We start from the raw sequence: 27128 nt of genomic DNA on the forward strand, positions 1-27128 counted from the left end.
TAGATTTCATTATGAAAAAGGAGAGACCCTACCATGTATGAATTGCTGTCCGAAGTTTTTATCTGTAGTATACCTGCGCTCATCACCACTGCCCAGTTCATGATGTGCAGAGGAATGTTCAACATCTGCGAGCCCTCCTTACCCCTCATATAATTCTCACTCAGGACGGGACAGAGATCACAAGCAACTCTGTTAGCGCTGCTGTCCCAAAGCAGGAATGCAAACACCCAAGAGGCTCTTCCAAGAATCCCAAGTTGAGGACCTTTCTGGAATGTCCTAACGAGCCTTCTCCGCTGTGTTTACAGTTCCAGGCCGATGGCAACCCTGCAATCTGTCCTGCCAGCGTATCATTATCTGGCCTCCTCAGGGGACACAGAGAGCACAAGAGAGAGTTAGAGTTTTCTTCACCAGCGGTTTAGATGTTAGTCTTCATTGCTTACCATGTTAAACAGAAGGAGACAGAGACGAGAGGCAACCACAGACAGTGGCTTCAGGAGTTTTAATAAATTGCAGCAAACCATTTAAGATGTCTAGACAAATAGCAAGATGCTGGTGAGCCGTCTTGTCACATTAATCTCATTGTATTGTGGTTACTGAGTGTGTTGGGTCATGGCTGCTTGGTGAAAAAGAAAAGGCTTTCATTCATTGTAAAGCAGAGCAAAATGATTGATGGTTTTGACTTTAGTCCGGTGTCAGATTATAGATGGAGCATCACTCAAAGCAGGAAAGAAAACTAACCTTGACATTTTACTTGAAGTGGAACCTTCATGTCAGGAGAGAGAAGAGAATAAATGTTTCTTGGTAGAAAGAGCATGTGACACAGCTGTGTTGGGGGTGGTAGTGGTGTGTGTGTGCCTGTGTGTGCGTGTGTGTGTGTGTGGACCAGGTATTCCTGTGAGGACTCGCCTCACTTATGGAGACAAAAAGCAAGGTACCATAATGTAAATAATTTATTTTAAAGTGAAGATTTGGTTTAATGTTAAGGTTAGTTTAGGGTTATGTTTGTTAAATTAAGGGTTATGTTTGTTAAATTAAGGGTAAGGTATGTGGTGTTTATGGTTAAGAAGAGGATAAGTCTCTGGGAAATTAATGTAAATCAATGTAATATCCTCTGAAACAATGGAAACACACTGTGTCTGTATGTGTGTGCGTGCGTGCTTGTGTCCGTGTGTGTGTGTGTACGAGTGTTGGCAGTGTGTTGACCTCTAGCAAACATTATGTTCTGATGTACCTCAGTGAGATCAAAAACACAAATAAGAACTCAGACCTTATTGACTGCAGACCTCTCTTATGTAACACTGAAATGTTGGAACTGGACCATATCAATAAAACAACAAGTGAAAAAGAAGCAGAGGTTACAATCTTAAAAATGCTGTGGTGTCTCTTTTCAAATACAATTGAGCAAAACATATTGTGAACAAACAAACTTTCAATACATAACCAATGTGTAACATTCTGGTTTTATTCAGAAAATCATATAAATGTTGAGTATATTTCAGGAGGCCACAAGCTGTGTCTTCATTGTATTGGATGTTGTTTTTTTTCAATAATGTTGTTATTGCATGTCCCTTTGTTTGTTTGTTTGTTTGTCTGTGTGTTTGTTTGTTTGTTTGTTTAGATCATCCTTTTTCAGTGGTGAAAAAAGTAGTTGAATCTTGAACTTGTTAAATTGCTTACTGTTCTCTGTACATGTGGGCAATAAAAAGATGCCGGCCTTATAAAATATAGCTTGTCTGACTGCACAGAATGATTGGTGTTATAGAATATTTGCAGGGTTTTAGTTGTTATGATTTGATATGTATTATTTTATCAGATATGGTGGTGAGAAGAACACTCAACCCAACTGTTTTAACCCAGTAAAAAAATATTTTTTAACTTTCAAATCCTCAACCATGAAAACAAGAATCTCACTCACACTCATTTACTTGTATAATGACTTTTTTAAACTTCAAATAGACAAACAGCACCAGCACCACATGTTTAAATGAAATTAACAATCAGAGCAGACCAACTATCCCCACAAGTTCAGATCATCATTCAATCATAAAACAAAATCATCTCACTGGGGTCTTCAAATTGTAAACTTCACCACATTTACAAAAATCAAAAGATAAACTAATTTAAATCATCAGACTCAATAATTTAATATAGAAGTACGAGCTAGATCGTATACAATATCATATAAAAGTAAAACAGTGTTGAGGTAGCTGAATTTGACAATAGTATGAAAAGTGATTTATTAGTTCAGGCTAAAAAAAAAAAAGAGCGTAGCATAAAGCCTTCTGGTAACTGTAAGCAAAACCTGAAAAGAACCTAATCCTTTGAGTAAACAACTAAACTGTATTTACACTGAACACAACATGCAAAGTTTCTTTCAGTGCTTTAAACTGAAGTATGTGCTGCTTTTACTCATTGGTTCAGACAGTTTCTGCTCTGAGACCTCGTGCCAAGACAATGTGGGGGCAATTTCCTGCCCACAACAATAGTATAAAGAGAGACTGAGGAGTGACTAGAAGTCACAGAGGCTTCACCTCCTCAGATACCCCTCAGCTGTGGCCAAGCAGGAACACAGACTGGAAAGCTGCCCACGATTATAAAGTGCCAAAAAATGTGAAGAGCGGATGCCCAAAGCGTGGGAATTTCACCTATCATATTTTTCCAGTCATGGCAGGATGTGTGTGTGTGCGCCGTGTACGTGTGTGTGTGTGTGTGTGTGTGTGTGTGTTTGAGGAATTCTGACTTGTGATTTCACTCCGACACAGAAAACAGGGTTTGTACGTAAAGTATGTGTTTTACTGTTATGATTTTGTGTAACTCTTGCTCACTAACTTCCTAAACATTAAACCGTCATCTGTGACACACAAAGGTCAGCCAGAATAAGCACAAAAATATTTTCTTATCAGCCTCATGAAACTGTGAGAAATGTGCAGGGAAAGAGACACAAAACATGACTCACAGTCCTCTTAAATGTGTTTTATATGTGTTAAATGACCAGAATTACCACATAAAAATGTTGTGCATTCTAGTCTTTAAATCAACATTAGGCCCATAAAATATAGCATGGTTTATACAGTACACTTCTAATACTCTTGACATTTTCTGACATTTCTGCTTGGTTAGACATCATACAGGAATGCAGTGTGACAGGAAATCAGATATGTAAGATTAGGGAGAAGATATGATGCAACAGAGGTGTTGACCAAGAATCAACCTACCAATATGGCACTACATGGGAAACATCTATAATCACAATAGTTTTAAATATTTGTATGCCTTTTGAAGACTGCAAACCAGTGTACAGAATACCAAATAGAAGAAAGAAATAGGCATGTACAATGCTGTATGGTCTCTGTCAGTGGTGGAGCCTCCAGTAAAGTAGAAGTCATAGTACAGTAATATAGTACAGTTCCGTCATTCAGAGGTAGAGTTAGGGAACTACAGAAATCAAAAGAGTAAAAGGTATAAAAAGTGTCAATAGTGCTCATTGACAGTAGAAAGGCCCTCATCAGAGTGTCTCTTTGATATTGGATTAGTGTCACTGATGTACCAAAATGTAAGAAGCATTTTAATGTCAATGTGTGGTTAAGGAGACATTATATATTTTAATCTGTAACAATACATTAAAAGACATGATACAATATTTCCTTCTAAAATTAAGTAAATTGCCCCAAAACTGTAATTAAGTGCAGAAATTTCCAACACTGGTTTGTTTAAACACTACTTCCATTAAACATATTTTCCTCATACTCTTCATACAATTTATTTGTGTTGGAAATAGTTGTGACAGATGCCTTTTGTTGTGATGATATGTGGGTAATTCCCACTTCTCTGCGAACACAAACACTGTTTTGTGAAAGTAACGACATCCTCTTTTCATATTGTTATGATTACTTGACTGTGTAACTGAGTGTTGAACTGCATCACTCACAGATGGGTGCCACCTTGTGGAGAGAGGTCATCCACCCTTTTTTTTAAATACAAAAGAGGAAGTTCTTGGGATATTTTATTAGTTTTTCCATGTGGTTTCTGGTGTGGTATGCAGTTTCAAACAGGTGAAACCTGAGTGATGACAGAGTAGGACTCATGATAGAAATAAACACAATAAAAGAAGTAATGCAAGCAGCTTTTTTAAATGCAAATATTCACTCAGCTGGAATGAAGAAAATTATTAAGGATGCTACTTGAACACAAATTCTGAGTGGAGATATGCCAACACACACTTTGACAATACTTCATGATTTGTTTTATTGGTTGTTCTCCCTCATAGTTTTAAAAAAAGATTCAAAGAAAACATTTAGTCTCTCTGTCAGTGATGTTGCTTCCTCTGCAAGGATACAGAACCCTCAAGTATGCAGGATGTTTCATGAGCCATTTAGAAAGTGGATTCATAAATAAACACATGCACAGAGACACACTCTGGAGCGAACATGTTTCACATCCTCTGTTTGGGGCCTGTAGGAGCAGGGAGCCATGACAACCAAATACCGAGGGGAGAAAAATCTGTGTGCTGCCTGGCGGAGCTCCATCCCTCTGGCAGTCATGCTAAAACTCCTGAATCCCATGACAAAAACAACATTCCACATCTAAGTGATAGTCTTCAAGGAATTCCTGTTAAACAGAGGCATTTCTCAGTGTGCATACCTCATCGTATTGAAACCATCTGCTCTAATGTGTGAATGTGAATTCTCCTCCAGATCTGCACAGAGACAATGAGAAACTGTCTTTGTGTACACAAGTGTAAGTTTGCATCGTCTCTTTTATACCGCTCAATATGTGTGCATGCATGTGTGTGTTTATCTGCAATGATGAGACACTGATCTTGTCTAACATGTGTGTGTTTCTGGCACCCAATAGGTTATGAACTCGAATTGTTAACCAGATAGTCTTCCTATGCTTTCCCTGAAAGTGTAAACACATTCACACACACACACATACGCACCACCATGTCCTACACAATATGGCCCAAAAACACAAGTTTTCCCCTTTTAAAATGGGTGAAAAGTTTGAGGATAATTGACAAAGATGGACAGAAAAACCTGGAGTTGTTTCACCTTTGTGAACCTTTGCTCAGGAGGTAGAGTTTGTTGTCCACTAATTGGAAGATCGGCAGTTGGATTTCTGACTCCTTTAGTCCACAAGTCAAAGTGTCCCTGGGCAAGATACTGAATCCCATAATTGCTCCCAAATGTGGGCAGGTTGGCACCTTGAAAGTCAGCCTCTGCCATCAGCATATGTATGTGTGACTGGGTGAATGTGGCTTGTAGTGTGGCTTGTAGTGTAAAGGCACTTTGAATGCTTGGAAGAGTAGAAAGACACAATACAAATGCTGTCAATTATTCAAGGTTTACCAGCAACGTTACTTTGTGGTTAACCTTGCCAAAGTGGGCAATTGCCTCAAGACCCCTCTCTCATGGTTCACTGCATGTTAGTTGGTTTTGATTAATTGCAAATTATTTCCTCAAAATGTTAATTCATTATTATAGTTTCTACATTTTTCACATGGTATATTTTCTTAAATAAAAGTATGTTTGATAAAACATCTATAAACTAAAGCAAATTCAGTGGCCTATTAATCCAACATAGACTTGCTTCACTGAATTCGATGGGAACTGAGAGGCATACACGTTGCAGGCAGAGCAGGAGGGTCAGTCCATGACATGTCAATCCAGGCCTGCATTACAGTAAAATTGACACTCCAAAAACACATTTACTTTGATTTGGAAATTTGATTCTGCTAGAAATGTAGCCAAGAAACTGGATGAAAAAGTGGACATTTTATATTACTTATATGTGGACGAGTTCCCAAATTTCTTAAACGCCTCTGTCAATATTGACTGCTTCCTTGTTTGTAAATCAACTGACAATCATCTCAGTACCCTTTGTTTGAAAGCTGCTGTTTGAAAATGAGAAATAGTTGCACACAAAATATAAAAAACATTAAAATATTACAACAAAAAATAAGAAGTCTTAAGTAAACCATTGGATTGTTACTTGTATTCAGTAGGATCACTTTAATTAGCTCATCAGTGTCACCTTATAATATTACTTCAAAATGTGTGAATGCAGGCACGATATTCAGTCACTGGTAGCATCCTTGAGAGTCTGGAAGAGGCCGAGAGATGTTGTGAAAGGCCCACTGCAAGATGCCATCGATGGAGCCCTGATGAGAGACAAAGAACAATAAAAATCACACACATACACATGTAGACACACAGAGGACACAAAAAGGCCGAGCCCTTGGTGACATCATCTGGTAAGCATGCATATGATATCATGGACAACAATCTTTAGAAGTTTTTTATTGCAGTTATCAAGTGATCTGAGGTTATGTTTTCAGTTTTGGAGATAAATGTAATTTTTTTTGGCTTTTCTGTCATGGCATTAACATTTTCTCTGTGTAAATTCAGCAGGAGTCAGCTGAAAGGTACATCCCAGTTATAAATAGTATTTCCTGGATCTGATTATCTAGTTTATATTATGTATTTAAATTACAGTTTTACACCTCGTTTCACAAGCAGTTCAAACATGCTGAAACACACATACAAAATAAATACAAGTATACACTACAGTACAATGAAGTTAAACATCACTGGCAGAAAAAGAAAAACTAGACTGCTATACAAAACACAGTGACACATCCCCCCTATCACTTCTTGTTTTGTCATCCACACTGCATTTCACCACGACAGCTCATCTCGGTGTGCACGATAAGAAATGCAGTCATCTTGTGTCCGTCATGCTTCATTTAGATCACGTCTACATCTGTGGTATGTAACTGAGCCCCACTCACGTCTCCCAGGATGGAGTCCAGGTCATCTTTATGGAGGACGCTCTCAGTGACAGAGGAGCTTTGTTCATGACTGTGTGTGTTTTGAACCACCGGGGTGAGCTGAAAGAATACACAAACAAACACATTAAAACTCAATCATATCCACATAATCTGTTCAAATTTACTGTGTGTACATGTGCAGACCTACCTGTAAACTTCTGGATTCAGGCTCCTTCTCTGCAGAGTTTCCCCAGGGCCTGGAGCAGGACCAGCAGATGGATCTCCCTCTATAGCAAACGCAGGGACACTGTGAGAGAGTCTTTTCTGTGCTGTATAATGTTACTGTCAATCAATATCTGATCCCCAAACAAATTAGAGGAAGAAGTTGAGACCCTTACAAACGGGAACCTAAATTAATAACATTTTATATCATGTGACTCCTAAATAACATTGAAAAAAATGCAAATATCTGAAGTAATGATTTCTATTCTAATAAAATGAACTATTGCACAGAAGCACTCAGGAATACAGTTGAATAAATGGTGTGATCTTAACATAGATTGAGCTTTCATTCATCTTCCGTATCATTTTGTAAAAGTCATTGATCCTCATTTACAGTATACATTATACTGCACATTTTACTGCAGGGGTCCATTTAAAGTCCATTAGGCACCATTAGCTGGATAATGGTTGTTGTAAGTGCACACCCTTAATGCATGTTGTTGATCAATACTAACATCAGTAGGAATCCACAGGAAGTCTTTTGCCAGGAGGAAAGTATGTTCACACTGTGTTGTATATATGATGAGGCTAGGGTTTGAGATGAGTAGATGTCTTACTTGGAAAAGTTGCAGTGTATATGGTAGTGCTTCAAACACTGCAGGCAGTGTGTCAGGTCTTCTCCTCCGAGGTGACAAAGAGCACACACCTCCCTCACGCTGACCGGCTCTCCACCTGAGCACTGGTTACACGTTTTATACGTTCAAGCAAACAAGAAAATAGAAAAAAAAGAATGAAAAGAACAGAGGGAGAGGCTGTCATTCAACCAGAATTAATGGCAACATGGTTTAAATCATTAAAATTAAGTTTACCTGGTTTCTGCCATTGTTGAGAGATGAGGACGACAGTGAGGAGAAGAAGGAGATATCAATGATGGAGTTACTGGAACTCGTGTTTGTCTGCTGAAGCTGAGGAACGAGTGGCTGTCATATAAAATATTATAACTGGGGTCAATATTAGAGCTTGTAGAGTATCAATGTCATCTAAGACCCTGCTGAAATTTTACATATGGTGGGGATGATTACATTTTATTGCACAACCCTGAAGCTTTGAAGCACTGCAATCATCATTTTTACTGTGCATATGACAATAACTGGAAATGTGAGGGATTATTTTTCAGGAAGCAGATGGTCCATAGAGTTAATTACATCACCTTTTCCACTCATTAAGTCATGAGTCAATCACTATGATTAAAATTGTAGTTAAAAAATCTATATTTTTATTAAAAAAGAAAATAAGTAATTCTAATGTTCTTATTAATAATTATCCTTCAGATACTTACTTGTAAAGGTTGTAGGGCTTTCTCTTTTTTCACTATGTTGCAACGGCACCACTCACACTGCCAAGAGCCACTGCAGATAATGAATATGACATTAAAGCTTTTTCTCAGACCAAGAAAAAACACCAAACACCCCTGAACCCACAAACAGTAATATAAGTGAGATAGAACAATTGAAAAATATTGTGTGTAGTCAGAGGATTCACAGCCTTTGCATATAGATAGATAGATAGATAGATAGATAGATAGATAGATAGATAGATAGATAGATAGATAGATAGATAGATAGATAGATAGATAGATAGATACCTTGGTATACATATGAGTGGGGGGTCCAGGCAGGTCAGGTGAAATGCTCGAGGACAACCATCACAACATATCAACTCCCCTCCATCCTTACACAATGTACACTCGTCGTCATTATAGTGAACCTACACACACACACACACACACACACACACACACACACACACACAGTACGTTTGAGATACAAAATCAAATACACAGTCAGAGTCCGATCAAGTCTATGTGACCGAGATTGAGTGGCTGTTGGGACTTCTACCTCTGTGTTTGTCTCCCCCCTGTGGTGAAATGTGGTCATAGCAACTTTGGATGCTCCCTTCATATCTTCTGATGTACCACATGAGTAAAACTCCCCTCCAACTTTAATGGACTTTCTCGCATCACCTGAAGAATGAGACTTTTAAAGGAATTTGCATAAAGAGCAATCACTGTTATACTTATTATGTTTTTTCAGTGCTGAGAAAAAACGTCAATACAATGACCCATCTAAGGTCTAATTTAACAAATAAGTTTTCTCTCAGTCAGTGTTTCAGTCGAGTTTAATTCAAACATTCAGTTTCAGTTTTGCCAATATTCATGACCATAAACCCAGGAATCCAGATATTTAGCCAGTGGCTCACCGTCTGAGTCAAACATTTGCTTGATATGGATCTTCTCTCTGGACTCATGGCTGACTGGTGGCTCACTGGAGGAGGACAGGGTGACTCCTCTCTGGACTGAGGAAGACACCGTCACACCTGAGGCAGAATTTTGACTCGATTCGTAATTACTATTTCCAGATGGTGACTGCAGGGCTGGAGCTTCACTCTTCACTCTGTACAGCTTCACTTTACCCCCTGGTGCAAACAGAGAAATACAATTTAATGTTTCTTTTATTTCTACAGACAGTCAGCCTAATTGTTCATGAATGCACAACCATGTGATTGTAAAAGTAACTGTTGCATTGTCTCCAAAAGAAACTATTTTAGGAAGTTAAATGTCATTCTGAGGGAAATTTCATTTTTCATTTTATCTGTTTTTTAATCTATATTGTTGGAAAGCGGTGTCAGAGCAAGTGTATTATGAGAGAAAACCTGGTTCATCGCTTGTCTTGGCATGATACTGTGAAAGTTGATCATTGGAGTTAGTTCCTCTGTCCTCGTGGCTCCTCTTCTTGCTGTGAGGTGTTTTGTGATCTCTGGAGGATTTCTTCTCACTTCGGGAACCTGCAGCATCCCTTTCTGTCAGCAATAATACATAATAATACAAATTCAGCTTAAAATACAAATCATTATGAATGTCCTAAATAGTTGTAGATAGATTAGTCTGTCCTAGGGCAGATTTTCACTAAATGATTATTGCAGCCAAAAGAATTGTAAATACCGGTATATCACGACTTCCCTAAAAGTTTCTGTTTAGATCCTCATTTGGGCAAAACCATACAAATGAGATTTTAATGCCAATGAGCTGAAAACATGGTTGAAAGAAAGAAACTGGAACGAAAACTTGTAATTATTAGTTTCTTCACAGACTGCTTGAATCAATGTGAATTAAAAGTTCATAACTGTTCACATTTTAAATGACAGACATTGTATTTTCTGTTCTTGAGCTTGCTCCACAGTAAACTGATGTGTCAGCTGCAGATTCTCTATTTACACATTGCTATACCATGTAATGTCTTCTGTTGGTTGGTTCAAATATGGTTTACTTGACTTTAGATTTGAATGAACATTGGGTTATTTAAGAGAATGTGTGCTCAAAGTTTGGGAAAAGTCCTGCTATATACGGTTCAGTCAGAGACTTTACATACTAGACGTTACATACTAGCATGCAGGTTAGTGAGCAGTGTCTGCAGCTTGGGGTAGCTGTCCAGGTTGTAGTCTTTGGTCAAGTTGCTCCAGAAGGTCTGGACGATGGATCTGCTCTGCTCCAAGACCCAGGACAAGAGGGTGTACATGGCCTTGTGGATTCCTTCTCTGCTCTCCTTCTCCAGAGTGTCCTACAGATCCACACAAACAGAAAGAGATTTAGAACTTGTGTAAAAATCCAAATGCATATCATAATTTATGCATTTCAGGGTTATATGGAGACAAGCAAAATACATTCAGGTGGCACATCTCTTGATAGTAAATTATGAATTTATTTGAAGGCTATGAAGGATTCATGAAAAAAGGTGAGCATACTAAAAATAGTGTTTTTTTTGTGTATGCTTATAAAGAAAACTGAGAAACAAGTTACATACAGTAACTTAAACACTGATCTTAAATTGAGCTTTCAAAAGTGTTGACTCACCTTGAGCAGTTGGTCAGTGATGATGTTTTTGTCCGCCAAACCATAGACGAGAGGAAAAGGGTCATCTATAGCCATTGCAATATCAGTACGCAACTCCTTCAGCAGAGAGCGAAGGTTTGTGTCCCTAAAAGCCTCCACTCTGGACATGATCCACTTTGAGAGCAAATGAGATCCAAAGAGACAAGAACTTGAGATCATACAAGTGGTGTTTTGGATGGAAGAGGTGTGTCCTTTATGAAGACGGAAATATTGTACAGGCACATTGTTTTATACTGACTGGGTATGTGGAAAATCCTGAATCATTTGTGTCTGAAAAATCTTGTTTCACATGATCCAGTGATTCTAGTTTCAATTCATGCTCACCAACACATTCAGACATAATCATACTAAGAGTGGAGTTCAACTCAGATGCCACTTATTTTTACTGGATTTTAGCTACAGACAGTGAAGTTTTCATACTTGAGAAAACCCAAGCAAGGCCACCACACCATCTCTTGTCTCTGTGGAGTTCATCTGTCCAGGATTAACTGCCTCTGTCCGCCTGTTGACCCCCAGGGGGATCAAATGACGTGGTGTCTGTCCAGGGGAATACCTGTCTTCTTACATCAGGAGAGCTGAGTGTAGGCGACCTGACACACAATGTCACAGTGACAGTTTTCTTTATAAAAGGTTCTTTCCAACTCAACTTCCCCTTACTGATCAGGCTTTCAAACAGTGACTCAGCACAGAACACGATAATTACGACTTTACAATAGCAAGAGGGAAATTAACACAGTAAACAATTGATTAATTAAATAACTGCCTTGCTCTCAGTTGCTGTTACTGCATCACCTTTTTTTCATTAAGTAAAGGGTTCAATGTGGAACACTAGAGTTCTGAAACCAAATAATATTTTGCCTCAAAATGTTAGGCAAAATGTAGTTGCTGTCAATGTTAGATTTGTACAGAACCCATTTATGTTCCCTGTTTTTTGGCCTACTGAGCTGCAATGCCTCTGCATTCCCATTTTATGCCAATCTAGGTCGTTAGCTTTTTTTGATTTAGATATTTGTCTTGCACTTAAAAGGAATAGTTTTGGAAAATTTGCTGATCAGTTTTCTTGCCAAGAGTTAGACGAGAAGATGGATACCACTCTAATGTTAAGAAATATATTTAAGCAGCTTGGCTTATGAAGAATAAACCAAAATTTAAAAAGAAATGTATATATTAGCAGTTATGTTACTTTCTATTCTTATATATAAAAAAATAGAAAACATGTTGCATGTAATTTACAAAAAGAGAAAGAACAAGAGGAAAATCTTCAGAACAGCAATGAATATTGTTAAGTGAACCTGCTGCTTTTTCTCTCCTTAATTAATGAGTATATAGTTTTTTAGAAAATTACATAACTCTGTGACTCTGGTGTAATGCTAATTTAAAGCTAACCATAACCTACCCTTTTCTCTTTCAGTTTGTTGGTTTCTATATGCTACAGGGATGTGAAACTTTGTGTAAGGAGGATCAACATTCTTTATATTAAACCAGTATAACCAGACATAAAGTGCATTAAATAGAGTAGACCATTTTGCTACCACGTAAATGTTGATGGTTAGGAGAGTGAAGCCCTTTAATCTGTAATTTATTAATCATTAAACATTATTACATTATTCATACTGGTGAACAAGGACCACTTCTACAGAGGGACGTTCACAACATACATATTACATTATTATATACAGTGCAGTGCATTACAGTGGATCGTTATATGTGTATTACCGGGATGGAGGGATGGGGACATTGGAGGAAGAGAGGGATAGAGGGAGAAGGGGGAGAAGGAGAGGAGTGGTTGGAGGGAGGGGGAGTTGTGAGAGTAAGTTGTCTTTTTATTACTTCTTTTTTTTTAACCACAGTACAGTTTGTTCTATCAAAAAGTTAAACCCATAGAGAGAGAGAGAGAGTGCCACGTTTTCACAGCTACTGTTAGGTGAACCTACTGGAAGTTGAATCTTGTGGGAATATCAAATGAGATAACGTTTGTCATGAGATGCTATAGAGAGATGCTATAAAACATTCTAAGATAGTCAACCTCCTTCCAGAGTGGGAAGACCCTGGATGGCAGGCCAAAGGTCAAAGGTCAAAGGTCAAAGATCAGATCAGCGTGCATGCGTGCTGCAGACATTCAGATGTGTTCGGCCATTTTGAAAAATGGCTGATCACCCCACACTATTTCTCCTTCTATGTTTAGGCATCATTTTTGGTGCTTTCCCTTTTTTATATATAAAAAATACAAAACATAACAGCGAAAAGAACTCCATTGGTTGTCCCGTTTTTCTCCCTTTTTCATTTTTCCAAAACTGTTTTGTTCATTTACGTTTGAACGTTTGTTTGTTTTTTGTTTTTGTTTTTTTTGTTCTTCCCTTCTCTCCTCCAGTCAGTTACATATTGACAAAGTATACAATATTTTACAACTGAACAAGACTGAAAGATAACATTTGATTTGTCCAATCAGATACAAGGCCCGGATGCTATATCCAATTAGAGAAGTCAACTGGAAGCTAACCAGTAGTAAGCAACACAACAAGCCTATGGTGTGAAGGGAGCTGTCCAATCACAGCTCTGCATTAACATGAGCAACCGCCTTCGGGGACAGTCGGCTCTGCTGGTTTGTCGAGCTTGATGTCAATCACTGGAAGTTGTCCAGTTAAGGAAAAAGTCAAATATCCTGACCTGACATGACATCAAAGGTTTTATGACTCATACGAAACATAATGTCACATTTTTGCATGAATTAATTCACCTTCATCAATAAGTTATTAAACATCCATCCTCTATCACACATTCTTGGCATGTGTCACTGCCCAGACAACCACTATGTGGTGCTGCACCAGTATATCCACACAACCTTCCTGGCTCTGCGCATTTCTTCTCTATTAAGCAACAAAGATTAATTGGCTGATGCTTGTATAGACAGTCAGTAGGCTGGGCTGTCTGTCTGTACTTACGCCAACAACCACTAAGAGATTAAAAATAAGCTGCCTATTTCTCGTCTGTTTGGCTCTCGGCACAGTGAGTCACAGCGACTGTAAAGGATACTGCCTTCAGGATTTGCATCGTCCAAGCTTTCCATTCCAGGAAGGGCTGCTGCAACCCGACGAAACAGCTAGGAGATGAGAAGAGGGATGGAAGAGAGATAGAGTGGAGGATCAGAGGAGGAAAAAAGAGAGGGAGGGAAAGAGGACAGCATGAGTAAGAAGGTTAAAAAATATGCAAAAATATGTATTACATGTGTCCTGCATAGACCACAGAATATTCTGTGTTTTATGAACACAGTACTTTTTCTTTTTAATCCATGATGGGTGTAATTTTGTATCATTTCCTAGTATTGATCTTCTAGTTTTAAATGGATCTGTCATTATTTTGCATGAATATAGAGACACAGACTTTGAGTGTCGTGTTGTTGCATCACTAAATTTCTAAGCAGTGAGGGAGAAATTCAAATACTTTACTTAAGTAAAAGTAGCAGCACTGCCAAGTAAAAGTATGGAAGTGTTATCTACAAAATGCATTTAAAGTATCAGAAGTACTCAATGCAGGAAAATGTTTTACTCAATTATTTATTAGAGTATAAGATACTTGTAATGTATAAGTAGCATTTTACAGTGGTAATAGGTCGAGGTGCCCTTAATTCCAAGAGTAGTTTTATCTTTAACTATTCACTATATTTTATACACTGACCAAATGTTTTTACATGTAAAATCTTAATTTGTGAAATAAATAGTAATTTTAACTGTAACATTAATGTAGTGCAGTAAAAAGTACAATATTTCCCTCTAATTGTAATGGAGTAGAAGTAGTAGTATTATTAAGAACAAGTACATCCAATTTTTCTTAAGTGCAGCATTTGAGTAAATGCACTCAGGCACCCCGGTAGCCTGCGGTTAAGACACACACTACATAACCATAATTGCGATGTCAGAGGATTGATTGATGCCAAATGAAGGCAAAATGCCCAAAAAATCATCTTAAAAACGTACTTAGTCATTTACAGCACTGGACTTTATCAGCATTCAATGTTCAGTCCTTTGTGTGCTACTCTTGTTCTGCATTTGTACCGAACAGGGCTTGAATGTGATCTCTGTTACTTATTTTTACACACAGAAATTGTATTTATCCTTTTAGTCACTCGATCACCTTGGAGACAAACAAAAATGCCAGAGAATCTCAGAGCAACTGAAGCCCACAATGCTGTGAAATATGGCGAAACTGCAGGAATCACCTGTTTGACATTGCAGCCTGTCTTGGCACTGGTCTCGATGAACATGACGTTCAGTTCTTTGGCTCTCTGCTCTCCTTCCTCAATCGTGATTTGTCTACAGGAAAATTGAACCACACTTTAGCATCTTGACGTTTAAAGGGCTAATTTATTCATACTGACATTTTTCATTTACTGCAACAAGACCACATCAACTGTAACTGAACCTTAGAGTCAACCATAAACTATGTCTATGTATAGTATGTCTATACATCCTCACCTCTTCTCCTCCAGATCTGTTTTGTTGCCAACTAGCATGATTATGACATCACTTCCTCTCTCTGTCCTAACATCATCAATCCATTTGCAGGTCTGCTGGAAAGAGTTAACATCTGTGGAGGCAGACAACTGCTTTATATCCAGGATTTTGTTTTTTATTGCATTTTTACTGTATTTTAGGCAGAACACAACATGGATACATAGATACAGTATATTCATGCATGTACATGCAGGCAGGTAAAAAAAAGCAGGTTTCTGCTCACTTGTAATGTCGTAGACAACCACAGCTACTGTAGAGTCTCGTATGTAACTAGGGATGAGGCTCCTGAAACGCTCCTGTCCTGCAGTATCCCACAGCTGCAGCCTTACCTGTATTTACGCACAAAAACACACACCTTTAGCATCTGAACATCATACTACACATACACATAGACCATACAGATGTAAGGCTATGTAAGCACACAACCGAAAGGATAAGCCAGTATCAGCTTGTGTGCCGGCTGGCTGACAGAGCATAATATCCTGACAAAGAAATAGTATTAATACTAGCTAAAGTAGATGATCCAGGGAAAGGCCCTAAGACGTCAAGTCTTAGGGCTAGAAAAGCCAAAGCACCCAAGCTATTACTTGCAGAAATAACCTTTGGATAATCATGTTAGTCTGTGAAGAGAGCAGTAATTAAGCAAATCAAATCAAGGATTAGTCAAAACAGGGTGGAAATTGGAAGGTTCCTTGCTCAGGATTTTGACTAGTGAAAAAGACAAAAGTAGGCTAGACTATAATTCATCTTAACATGTGAATCTACATGTGAATTTTAAATGACAATCAAGGCTTCCTACTGTTCGGTCTTCCAGGTACATCGTCTTTGATAGGAAATCAATTCCGATGGTTGCCTGTAATAAAGAAAGAATAAAAGAGGGGAAAAATTATCAGTAGAGTCCAGACCTTAAAAACTAAATGTCTCTCTGCATCAGTAGTTACCAGAAGTGTTTAAGAGGTGAAAAATAAACCAAAAAGCTATTAAGAAAAAAACCAATAAGCACAAAAAATTTAATCAGACTGAAAAACTAATTTCATTTGTATTGCCCTAGGGGCTCGGTCATTCAGACTTGTTACCTAACTTCTGTGAAAGGAAAGAAAAAATAATCTATATATTCTGTTTTTAAGATAATATTGAAACACTAACATTTACTTTTGCACTGACAACATTCAATTTAGGACAACATTGTCTTTCATGGACCCTGACTGTAATTATTTTGATCTGATCTTTTGGCCTAAAAACACTCATTGTAACGTTATTCAGTTGTTGATCAGTCACTATTATACCATACAAGGCCTGTATGTATACATGTTGTAGATGTACAGTGTGATTGTTCTTATTATTCGATTTATTCAGACATCAGAGACAGTGTAGTTTTCATAAAATATGGCTGCAATCAAGAACAAGTGGTGACAGAGACTCAACTATTGCTTCTGAAGTACATTTATTGAATATATTTGTATTCAGGCATGACGTACTTCTAAGTATCTTCATTTTTCAAATTTGGTTCTGGATCTGGTCTGAGTCTCACCTGATATGTGTTGTCGAAACTGTCATACATGAATCTAGTGATGAGAGAAGTTTTCCCCACTGGAACAGAGCACACAGATGTCTATTGATTAGTGAAGCTTCAGTTCAGATTGACAATCTGAACACACAAATACACAATCACATTTTAAATTCAACATAATGATACAGCATATAAAGACAGACAAGAACGTGCTCTCCAACATTCATCCACTACCATCATAAGCATTGTTCGAATTTGATCAAAAAAATCAAATCAAAATCAAAAAGTGAAGGCAAAAAATTATCTGAAAGTCTGTGGTGTTATCTTCAAATATCTTGTTTCATCTCAAATGAACATCCAAAATCCAAAAGATGTTTAGTCGACACAAATTATACAAAGCCAAGCCTGTGAATTTAGAGAGTTTTGGTTGATTAAAACAAATTAATCAGTTATTAAATGTATTATCGATCAGCTAATCAATCCTCTTTTATTCAATAAGAGAAATGCTATCACTGCACAGTTGAGAAAACAGAGGTCTGGTCCAAAAAATGCATCATGATCCAAAGAAACAGACACAAAATACATAAAGATTTGAGATATTCAGTGGTTCTAACAAGCCAGATCGGTGACATCTCAGAGTGTCAAGGTGAGCCTTCAGTAGCGAGCCCCATTTTTTTAATTCACATCCCACCCAGCACCATCTTTAGCACCATTTTATATCAGATCCACAACACAGGTGAGGACTGGACTTTTCCAGCAAGGCCCCAGGCTCTTATGCAGACAGCAGCAGTTCTGAAGCCAGCAATGGGCAGTGGCTACACCAGGCCTCGATTCAGCACCATGGACAGCAACATTGCAGTACAGGCCACACAAACACACAGGGAGGCTTTCACTCAGCCAACACACAGTCTCCACTCTCTCTCTCTCTCTCTCTCTCTCTCTGTCACACACACGTACACACACAAACATAAGCATCACCATATAAGACACAAGCACTAGTTTGCCACATTAGACCCCAATTATGTGTATTCTGCTCTTTGCCGCTGTATTTTACGGGTTATGGGATCCTCTACTGCCACTCTGGATGTCTGATGTCTGAACACGTATTTAGGCAGCCTTACAGCGCTAAACCATTATCGATCAGCACCTCCTGAATTTGTGCCATCACATCAAACCACATACACAGTCATTCCCACCAAGAATAAATGGATTATTGAATATATAGTATAATGTTATGGCGCTGTCAAGCCGTTTTTATTTGATGATTTATGGGACCGAACCGGAGACTGCGAGGTTCAGAAACGCTACAGACAACGCCAGCCTAGGGTGTGTCCCGAACTGACACATGGGGGACTGTTTATTATCTTTTCTCGCAGGGAAAAAAGAAAACGAGTGGTTGGGAAAAAACACAGCAGACACTGTCATGCAATAAAATAAAGGATTGTTCGTGTCAGAAATGACCGATGAAGTGTTATAAAGGCGTTTTGTGGAGACAGGCTGAACGTATTTGTCGGTCACTGCAGCACATCAAAATATCCTAATTCATATCGCCTGGTATGATGCGAATTATGGCAATTTGCTATAATAATATATGTGTTGTAATTAGCGTTCATTTTTAATTGATCACAATGGTCGTTATGTGTAATCCAAGGGTGCAGTTTATGTGTATGCGGCTTTTTTTTTTTTTTCCTTTTCTGTTTTTTTTCTCCACCGGCTAATCAAATTTTCAGCTACATATTGTGCCAAGAGCTGCATGGGCGTCAAATAAACCAAGAATAGCCAGTACATCATCTGGATTCAGCTCAAACTTTCAAAATCAACAAAGATTACATACATGGCCTTCAACATATACGCATGTTTGGCATTGGAGGAGGATAACCAAACCTCCCTGAGCTCTGACTCACCGCTTTGCTCTCCCAAAAATACGAGTTTAAATTTCCTCAGGGGGTTCCCCAAATCTCCTCCAGCTGACATGGTCGCAGATAAAGAGCTCAACTTGGATTATTTCTATATGTTCTTATCGTACGGCGTCTCCTCCGTTGTGGGTGCGCAGGGGATCCTCTTCTCCTCACAGACTGATGTGAATGCAGCTCAGCGTCCTCCTGTCAATTTAGGGAGCTTCTGCGCCTGCGCGACCTCACCTATTTCAGTCCTTCACCTTTCTATTGGACCTGAAACCATGTTTTTTATGACATTGATATTAGTTAATAAAGACATGTATGAATGTTACATGAGGTAAACAATATGTCTATTAAGGTAAGTTAAGTAGCTACATCTACTGACATATGTACAATTTTGAGGTATTTGTAGTTTATGCTAAGTCTGCAACTTGAAAGCTGTAGTTACTTTATAGGTTAGATTATAGATAAATCATTATCTTCTAAATTTACAATGTTTTTTTATAAATTAAAGTTCCCACATATGAACTTGTTCAAAATTAAAGCTGAAATTATTTTTAGCTCAATCGTTTGGTCAGTCATCAAAACCAAGTTGCTCCTTAACAATCAGCAACATGACTACGCTACTGATAGATTTCATGAATAACAATCTGTTAATACTGTGTGTAATATAAACATATAATATACTTCTGATCCTTGAAGTACATTTTACTGCTCATGCTGGAGTTTAAACAAACCACAAGAATCCTCTAAGATCTTCATCTTTTCTGTGACCCTGCTGTCAGATTAGAAAAAGTACTTCCTTTTTGAAGCCTATGGTCTCTATGGTGCACCATGAGACCTGGGAGGGGTAGGGGAGGGTTTTGTAAACAACCATCAATTCATTTTGCAATGATAATACATTAAAAAAGCATTCTCAATAAAATTTTATTTAGCTCCTGTCAATTTGCCAAACTAAGCACCAACATGTCATCATTTTGTGCAAAAATGTCAAATTTAACATTGTGACTATTGTTCAAAATCAAACAGCTCCGCCTCCTTCTCTTTCCAGAAAGCAAAGCTGCGGTCAATATATTTACAAATGTCTTCATTGTTGAAACAGGAGACGTCTGTGTCACTGCTGCCCTCATCTGGAGTAGCAGTTTGAACTATAACCTTAGGTACAAGTCTGGAATCTGGCAACAGTGATGATGGCGATGATGATGATGGTGGACAGCGACACAGTCTCGAGTCCCCAAAGAAGCAAACTTTGATGTCCTCGAAGCCGTCACACCACTGTCGCCTCCCAGCCTGGATTTCCTGGAGAACAGCCTTGTGGAAGTCCCGCACCTCCTCCCAGGGGAAACTGCCCACATGGTCAAAGACTTCAAAGCAGAGGAGATGCCTCATCTTCCTCTCCTCAGGTGATAGCTCTTGTTCTAAGATGTGGAAATATCCCAACATGAATAAGTCAAGGGTCAAGCTATCATGGGGCAATGCAATGCCATCCACATCTGGCAGGAATTGCTCAGGGGAATAGGTTGTCTGAGTGGATGGATTTTGCGAGGCATTATTGGAGGACAAACAAGACATTTGTGCATCTTTGAGTTCTAATTTATTCCTCCAAGAGTTTAGCATCTTGTCCACAGCACCTCGCTGTTGGCAGAACTGAAACATGGAGGTGATCCTCTGCTGAGGCGGTGCTTCTGTCACTCTCTCTGACACTGCCTCCTGTCCCTGTCTCTGCCTCGCTGCTCTCACTGAAATAGCATATGCAGACTTCTTCCAGTGACTAAGGAACAGCACTACAATCCGCTCCTTCCTTAAGCTTGTAGTCTCCATCACCGGTACAAGTTTTTTAGGAGAATCAATGTCGCTAACCTCACAGCTGAGGTCTGTGTTGGCATTCTGATTGTTTATTCCTGAAGCTCCGACCGTTAATTGGTTCTTGAACCCCTGGCCTCCTTTCATAACTCCAGCAAAGGGATAAATACTTCCAATCTGACCTTCAAAGTTGGATCTGAGGTTTCTCACTGAGACCCCAGACTGTTGGATCTCCCTCTGCACCCTCTCTCTCCGTGTTTTGCTGTAGCTGTTGCTCTCCAAACGATGGCTAAAAGCTGACGCCATCCCTATGTGAGGTATCCGACATCCAGTAGAAGTCTCACCATGAACTGGCACTGTCTCTTGACCCTGGCCCAGGTCGATTCCTAAGCTGTCCCTTACCCCCTGCAACCCCTTCATCCCCTCCATCATGCCTTCCATTATGCTCCTCTCACCCTCTCCCTCGGTGGTTTGGCTCAGATTAGCCACCAGTACTGACATACTCTTGACAATCTCTGAGACACGACTGCACCACACTGGGAGGGTCAGGCGACCTTCTGTGTCCATCTGCTGGAGGACGTCTTTGTTAAGGGAAATATTTACAATGGGGTCGGGTAAAATCGCTCTCAGTTCCTCGGTCAGCCTGGTCAGCTCCAGCTCATAGGCCTGGTAGCGCTTCTGCAGTGACACATTTTCAATCTGTTGTTGCAGGTACACCAGGTCATCTTCTGTTAGGAGCTCACCAAAGGGCCCCAAGACTGCGTTGTGGGCTTGGGAGTACTTCCAGTCATCCACAGGTGTGTAGCCATTAGTCATGTCCTGTTAGAGAGAGCAGCAGATTGTAATGAACAATCCTGAGAGGAGAAATCATCTAGACCAGAACATCATGCTTTTACTATATTTGAGCTAATTTTACTGCATGTCTCGTAAAAGGAGGCAGGTTTCCTTTACAGTATCCTTGATGTCTGTTTTAGCCATGCTAGCTGTGTGGCTCAGGGTATGGCAATTTGACACTGTCGGTCATTCAATTGAAATCCCGTATGCACATTCATGGTTAGGATGAAACCTAACTTAATAATGGACAGTTGTCTCCCCTGCAAGACTTGTGATCCCATGAGTTATCCTCATGTATTATTGCCAGGTAAAATTTAATAATTTAGTTTATGACTAAATACTTTATAAAGTAATGACACTCCCATCAGCCTCAGGTAAGTAGCACCACTTTGAGCTGATTACTGCTAATTAGCAAATGTTAACTTCCCTAGCTAAGGTGAACATATTAGAAATTGTACCTACAAAGCATCAGCATTATAATCATGAGCATTTTAGGTGATATTAGCAGTTTTTCCTTAAAAGCCTCATTGTGCAGGAAGTACATAGCTACTAGCATAGCTGTATATTCTTAGTCTTGTTATGTTTTTGTTTGAGACTTTTCTAATTACTGGGCTAAAACATGTAAAATATGTATAAACTCTTCAATGTGATTTGGACTGTATCTTCTTCTCCTAATCCTGCCAAAGATGATTATGCACACACATTTGTGTTCATTCATACATATATTACACATTACAGGTTACTTGCATGTACAGTGCAAATGTATAGCAGAGGAGTACCTGTCTCCTCTGCTCCTCCTCATCCTGCAGCCTAATCTGCAGCTGCCGCACCATCACCTGTCGTTTCCATTCTGCTATGGGGCGTCCAGCTTCATCGTGAGTAGGCACCAGGGAGTCGATGTCGGCTAGGATCACATCGACGATTGGTACCTCCTCCAACATCTCCTCACTGTCAAGCTTCTGTCAGCGTTCAACAATGTAAGACAGCCTGTCAGAGTGTCACTGCTGAGCTCGGCACCATGGAGACACTCAAGAATAACATGATTATCATATCATGCAAACCCCATAAGGCTCAAAATTTCCTAATACTCTTTATGTGGTTTGAGGGATTACATAAACGATTATGAGCTATGTGTCATTACCCAAACACTATGACATGACAAAATGAGGCAGAATAATAAAAATGAAGCTCCATCCAACTACAACCTGAGCAGAGACCTTTTTAGCATTTTTTTCAAAACCAAACACACAAGAGCAAAATTGTCAGGTATGGATTAAAACAGTGTTGTTGTCTGGACTAACATAAGCTGCAAATGTAAATGTAAGTCTGTTAACTGGCTTACTACCTGGCCTAGCAATATCATATTAACAATAGTAGCTCTGCAGTGAGTACTGCTTTAGATTTAGTGATTACTAAGAAGTCTGAAACCTCCATTTTATGAATTTGGTAATAACCCAGGTCGTCTCCTGTCACTGCTGGCCAAATGGAGCAGGGAAATGAATGTTATTCCATCCATTAGGGCAGCATAGGTAATACATACTACATCTCAAATATTAATAGAAATCTGAAGAATTTTTACCAAAAATTGTATTCATCTGAATGTATTACTTCAGATGAAAAAATGAATACTTCCCTGGATGAAATTACCTTTCCTACAATGTCTGGGGACCAGAAAGAGAATTAGTGCAGAGATAGACAGAGATAGACATTCTGACAGAGATAGAAGTTGCGGAGACAATTAATCAATTGAAGGGAGGTAAAGCCTTGGCCTGGATGGATTTTGCTTAAAGTTATAAGACGTTTAGTAAAAGACCACTAAAAAATATGTACCAATATTCCTTTGATCAGGGTTATTTACCACATTCTCTTAATATGGCCAACACATTGCTTGAAAGGGCAAAGTATTTGATTAATGTGGCTCATACCACCCAGTCAGCTTAATTAGGGTTGATAACAAACTGTTATTCAAGGGACTGGCCAAAATATTAGAAAGACTGACCAAACCCCATAAATCTAGATCGAACCGGATTTATCCACAACTAAATCTCAGCATCCAATGTCAGAAGGCTCATCAATATTATTCATTTTGCTAAGTAGAAAGGATGTATACCTTGCTGTATCACTGAAACTGCCTTTCCTAGAAAGTGATAACGGTCGAAGCTTCAGGAATAAACAATCAGAATGCCAACACAGGCCTCAGCTGTGAGGTTAGCGACATTGATTCTCCTAAAAAACTTGTACTGGTGATGGAGACTACCAGCATTGGTTATTCCTCATCCTCAAATCCCCTTTTCTTGCAAGTTTATTCATCTATTGTAAGCATCCAAGCAAGGTTATTTCAGACCTTTCTTACATTTAATACTGTTGTACAATACTGGAAAATAAGCACGTGGGTCTGGCCTCAATCTTTTCATATTGAATGTATGTAGTCATCAGGAGCACAACACTTACAAGGTTCTAGCTTTCAAACTGCTGGAAACATCAAAACCTCTAGTTCTCAACCATTTCACAGAGCTAGCATGAAAAGCTTTGTCGTTACTTTTGTAGTTATGAGCATGAAACAAACTTAACATGATCACAAAACATATATCACCCATGTACAGTGCATTTATCTGTGAACTGGCAACCTCAAGACAATATCAGCTGTCTTTATTGCATCAAAGGGATTTTTTGCAGCTTTTACAGGCTGTTTGTTGGGCTTGAAGGCTATAACTGGCTCACCGTTTGTCCTGTGAAGACCGCAGTGAAGCCCGCCTGCCTCATGGACTTAATAGACTTCATATGGGACATCAGGGTGAGATCCCTTTCTGGCAGCTTCAGATGGTTAAACGATGTCACCACTGTAAACATAATGTATCAACAAAGGTTACAAATGAGTGAATATTGCTCTATATTTAAACAGAAAAGTTATTTTAAAAATGTATTTAGTCTTTATTAAACAAGAACCATGCTCAAAAAACATGAATCTCAAAATGAGAAGATATAATTAATGCTAGATTTAGCTAGTAGCTAATTTCCATCTGCAGTCTCTGGGCAGATACACACAACAATCATCAGATACTAACAACATTAATTTATATACAACACTGTTACCTAGTGTACGTGTACAGACTAATCTAAAAAATACACAACATATTAGGCTACATTCATCCAATACAACTACAAAAAGACAATTTAAAATCTGAATCACCATGAAATGAATGTTGACATCACTGGTTGCTCAAAAACCTTTTTTTGACCATCAGAAAAAGAATGAAAGTCTGTGTAAGTTTTAAGCTCAGCTGGAAGCATATTCCTGTGTTTGATGCTTGTAAATGAGAAAGCAGACAGTGTAAAGTCAGTCCGCAGAGGGATGTTTGAGTCTGAGTTTGGAGCAGATCGAGAGGTTCTGCTCATTTGCTCAGAGCGGAGCTGAAAAAAGCTCTTCAGTGATGGAGCATTGTGAAATATCTTGAACGCTAATCAAACTTCAAAAAAAGCAGAATGAGATTTAATGATTTCAATAATACATTTCACGGTTTGTTTAAAAAGACTCAATTGAATCTAAATGCAACCTTAAATAAAAAATGTTCACTTTTCACCATCCCCTTTGAGACATTTAGATTCAAAGTATATTGTTAATCACCTGAGGAAGCAACCTGTACGTGCTGCATGGAGCCTGTTGTTTGTTTTTTTGAAGTGGCAGCCTCTGAAGTCTCAGAGAAGGGGGTCATGGCAGGAAGTGGGACAGGGTGGCGAGGCAGGGGGAGCACCTCCTTTACTGGCTGCTGGGAACATACATACAGCAGGGGTGAGCCATGCTTAAAGGGACAGTTCACACAAATCACACAGAATACAACATCCTTTACTACCTACTCCAAAAACATACAAATTGTTTATGATTTTATGCAGATGTCAAAAAACTGATTTTTTGTGTTTGTTTAATTTACACAAATTCAAAATTTCAAAATTATCCAAAAGTCTTAAGTTGCTAAAATCTGTCAGTAAGAGAAAGAGAATGAATTAACAACCTAACAATGTCCACACTTAATACACCATTTAATATGTAATGATATTATTGTATTTGTTTTATATTTGTTTCTTTTATCCTTATCTTTTCCTCTTGTTCCCTGTCATGATTGTACATTTTGATATTATGCAGTAAGAAAAGAGTGTTATTCAGTCACTGCACTGATGTTTGGTCACCTTGCTATTCTCCATCTTGATTCTGCTCATTCACTGATGAATCAAAGCAGTTCCTCTTTCTGAAAATGACAACAATTAAGTGACATATATATACTGTATATATAACAACAACAACATGACATGTAAAGTGAGCACCACCAGGAGGGCAATGGGTCACAGAGCATCAGCCAGCAGCATTACATAGCCACTGTATAAATGCTTTGAAAGTAATCTTCTAAGAGACTGATACCCCCCCTGATCACACACACACATACACACACACACACACACACACACACACACACATACACACGCTTAACGTAAAGAACACATGGCATGGTTACACTTGGAGAAGAAACAAGAAGTGGTGAAACAGGATCTTGGTCAGTGAATGCAGCGTATCCCACACGGAGAGCGGGAGAAAGCGTGTTAGAGTTTGGAGAGATATGATATCCCGCTTCCAGGTAACCTTACTGATTCACTGGATTTTTACATAAGCACCAATAGCCCAAATACTTCAAATACTACAAGGACAAATGCAGTGTTTAGCCCAATTACATGGATACCCTAAAAGTGAGATGTCTTCTCAGTGGTAACTTTGTGAATGTATATACATAAGATATACATACATAACAACAATGTAGATCAACCTAATTCATTTAGTACATTGGCACTTACTATCCTCAGTTCACCTACAATTAGGAACAGCTTGCAATATATCTTATATTTCTTATATATTTTTATGCTTAATATGCAGTTTTTAATCCAATTATGCCTTTTTCCCCACCCGTTACTGACAATGATATGTAACATAATTGCAAACAATCCCATAAGTGATCTTTTTGTTATGGCAAAAAACTCCACTTTACAATACTATATTTGTGTGTATGTATATAGTATATAATATACAGCATGTTCCCTACATTCTAGGACTTTTTCATTTAAACTAACCATCTTTACAGCTGGCATATTCATCTCATTATAAAGACATGTAATACTCACAATATGGTCACGCAGCAGTAACAATAGATGAATCCTGATAGGTTTAAAAAAACAAAACAATGCTCATTTAAAAAAAAACCTGAAGCTGTTTGTCTCTTCACTCCGGAGCAGCCAATAAACACCAAGACCAAGGAGCAGCATCGCCTGGACCCAAACCTCAGATGGGGGGCCTTCTTACTGTGCATAATTAAAGAGGTGGGATAGGGTGACCTGTACCTGGAAGTATAGAACAGTAGCTCTGCGAATGTATGTAGGAGATATAACGTATTGTAAACTGGTGTGTGTGTGTGTGTGTGTGTGTGTGTGTGTGTGTGTGTGTGTGTGTGTGTGTGTGTGCGCGCACTCATGTACACCTTCTCACGTGTTCAGATCTGTGGCGTTAGTGTGTTCACACTTAGGACACCACTCGACACTTTCACACAACACGTGTGGCTATGGGGCAAAAAGGAGTTTTGTATTTAAAGTA

The 27128-nt window shown here is 38.8% G+C and overlaps 3 protein-coding genes across 3 annotated transcripts; all 3 read right to left on the bottom strand.

Moving 5' to 3' along the window:
- Window positions 1-6079: 6079 nt before the first annotated feature.
- On the bottom strand, window positions 6080-11048 carry aire (autoimmune regulator). Its single transcript, XM_053330723.1, has 12 exons — window positions 10902-11048; window positions 10434-10608; window positions 9704-9850; window positions 9251-9466; window positions 8890-9014; window positions 8637-8758; window positions 8331-8400; window positions 7861-7971; window positions 7609-7730; window positions 6978-7056; window positions 6791-6889; window positions 6080-6160 (listed from the first exon to the last, which is right to left on the bottom strand). The coding sequence occupies exons 1-12, from the start codon at window positions 11046-11048 to the stop codon at window positions 6080-6082; spliced, it is 1494 nt and encodes a 497-aa protein (XP_053186698.1).
- Window positions 11049-13501: 2453 nt separating this feature from the next.
- On the bottom strand, window positions 13502-18935 carry rab6bb (RAB6B, member RAS oncogene family b). The gene is made up of 8 exons (XM_053329790.1): window positions 18866-18935; window positions 16983-17041; window positions 16251-16304; window positions 15675-15780; window positions 15413-15524; window positions 15157-15250; window positions 13974-14040; window positions 13502-13566 (listed from the first exon to the last, which is right to left on the bottom strand). The coding sequence occupies exons 1-8, from the start codon at window positions 18933-18935 to the stop codon at window positions 13502-13504; spliced, it is 627 nt and encodes a 208-aa protein (XP_053185765.1).
- Window positions 18936-19867: 932 nt separating this feature from the next.
- On the bottom strand, window positions 19868-25696 carry espnlb (espin like b). The gene is made up of 7 exons (XM_053330724.1): window positions 25682-25696; window positions 25122-25296; window positions 24218-24336; window positions 23355-23360; window positions 22276-22452; window positions 21118-21481; window positions 19868-21024 (listed from the first exon to the last, which is right to left on the bottom strand). The coding sequence occupies exons 1-7, from the start codon at window positions 25694-25696 to the stop codon at window positions 19868-19870; spliced, it is 2013 nt and encodes a 670-aa protein (XP_053186699.1).
- Window positions 25697-27128: the final 1432 nt, after the last annotated feature.

Source organism: Scomber japonicus, chromosome 12 (assembly GCF_027409825.1).
Source record: "Scomber japonicus isolate fScoJap1 chromosome 12, fScoJap1.pri, whole genome shotgun sequence".
Taxonomy (NCBI): domain Eukaryota; kingdom Metazoa; phylum Chordata; class Actinopteri; order Scombriformes; family Scombridae; genus Scomber; species Scomber japonicus.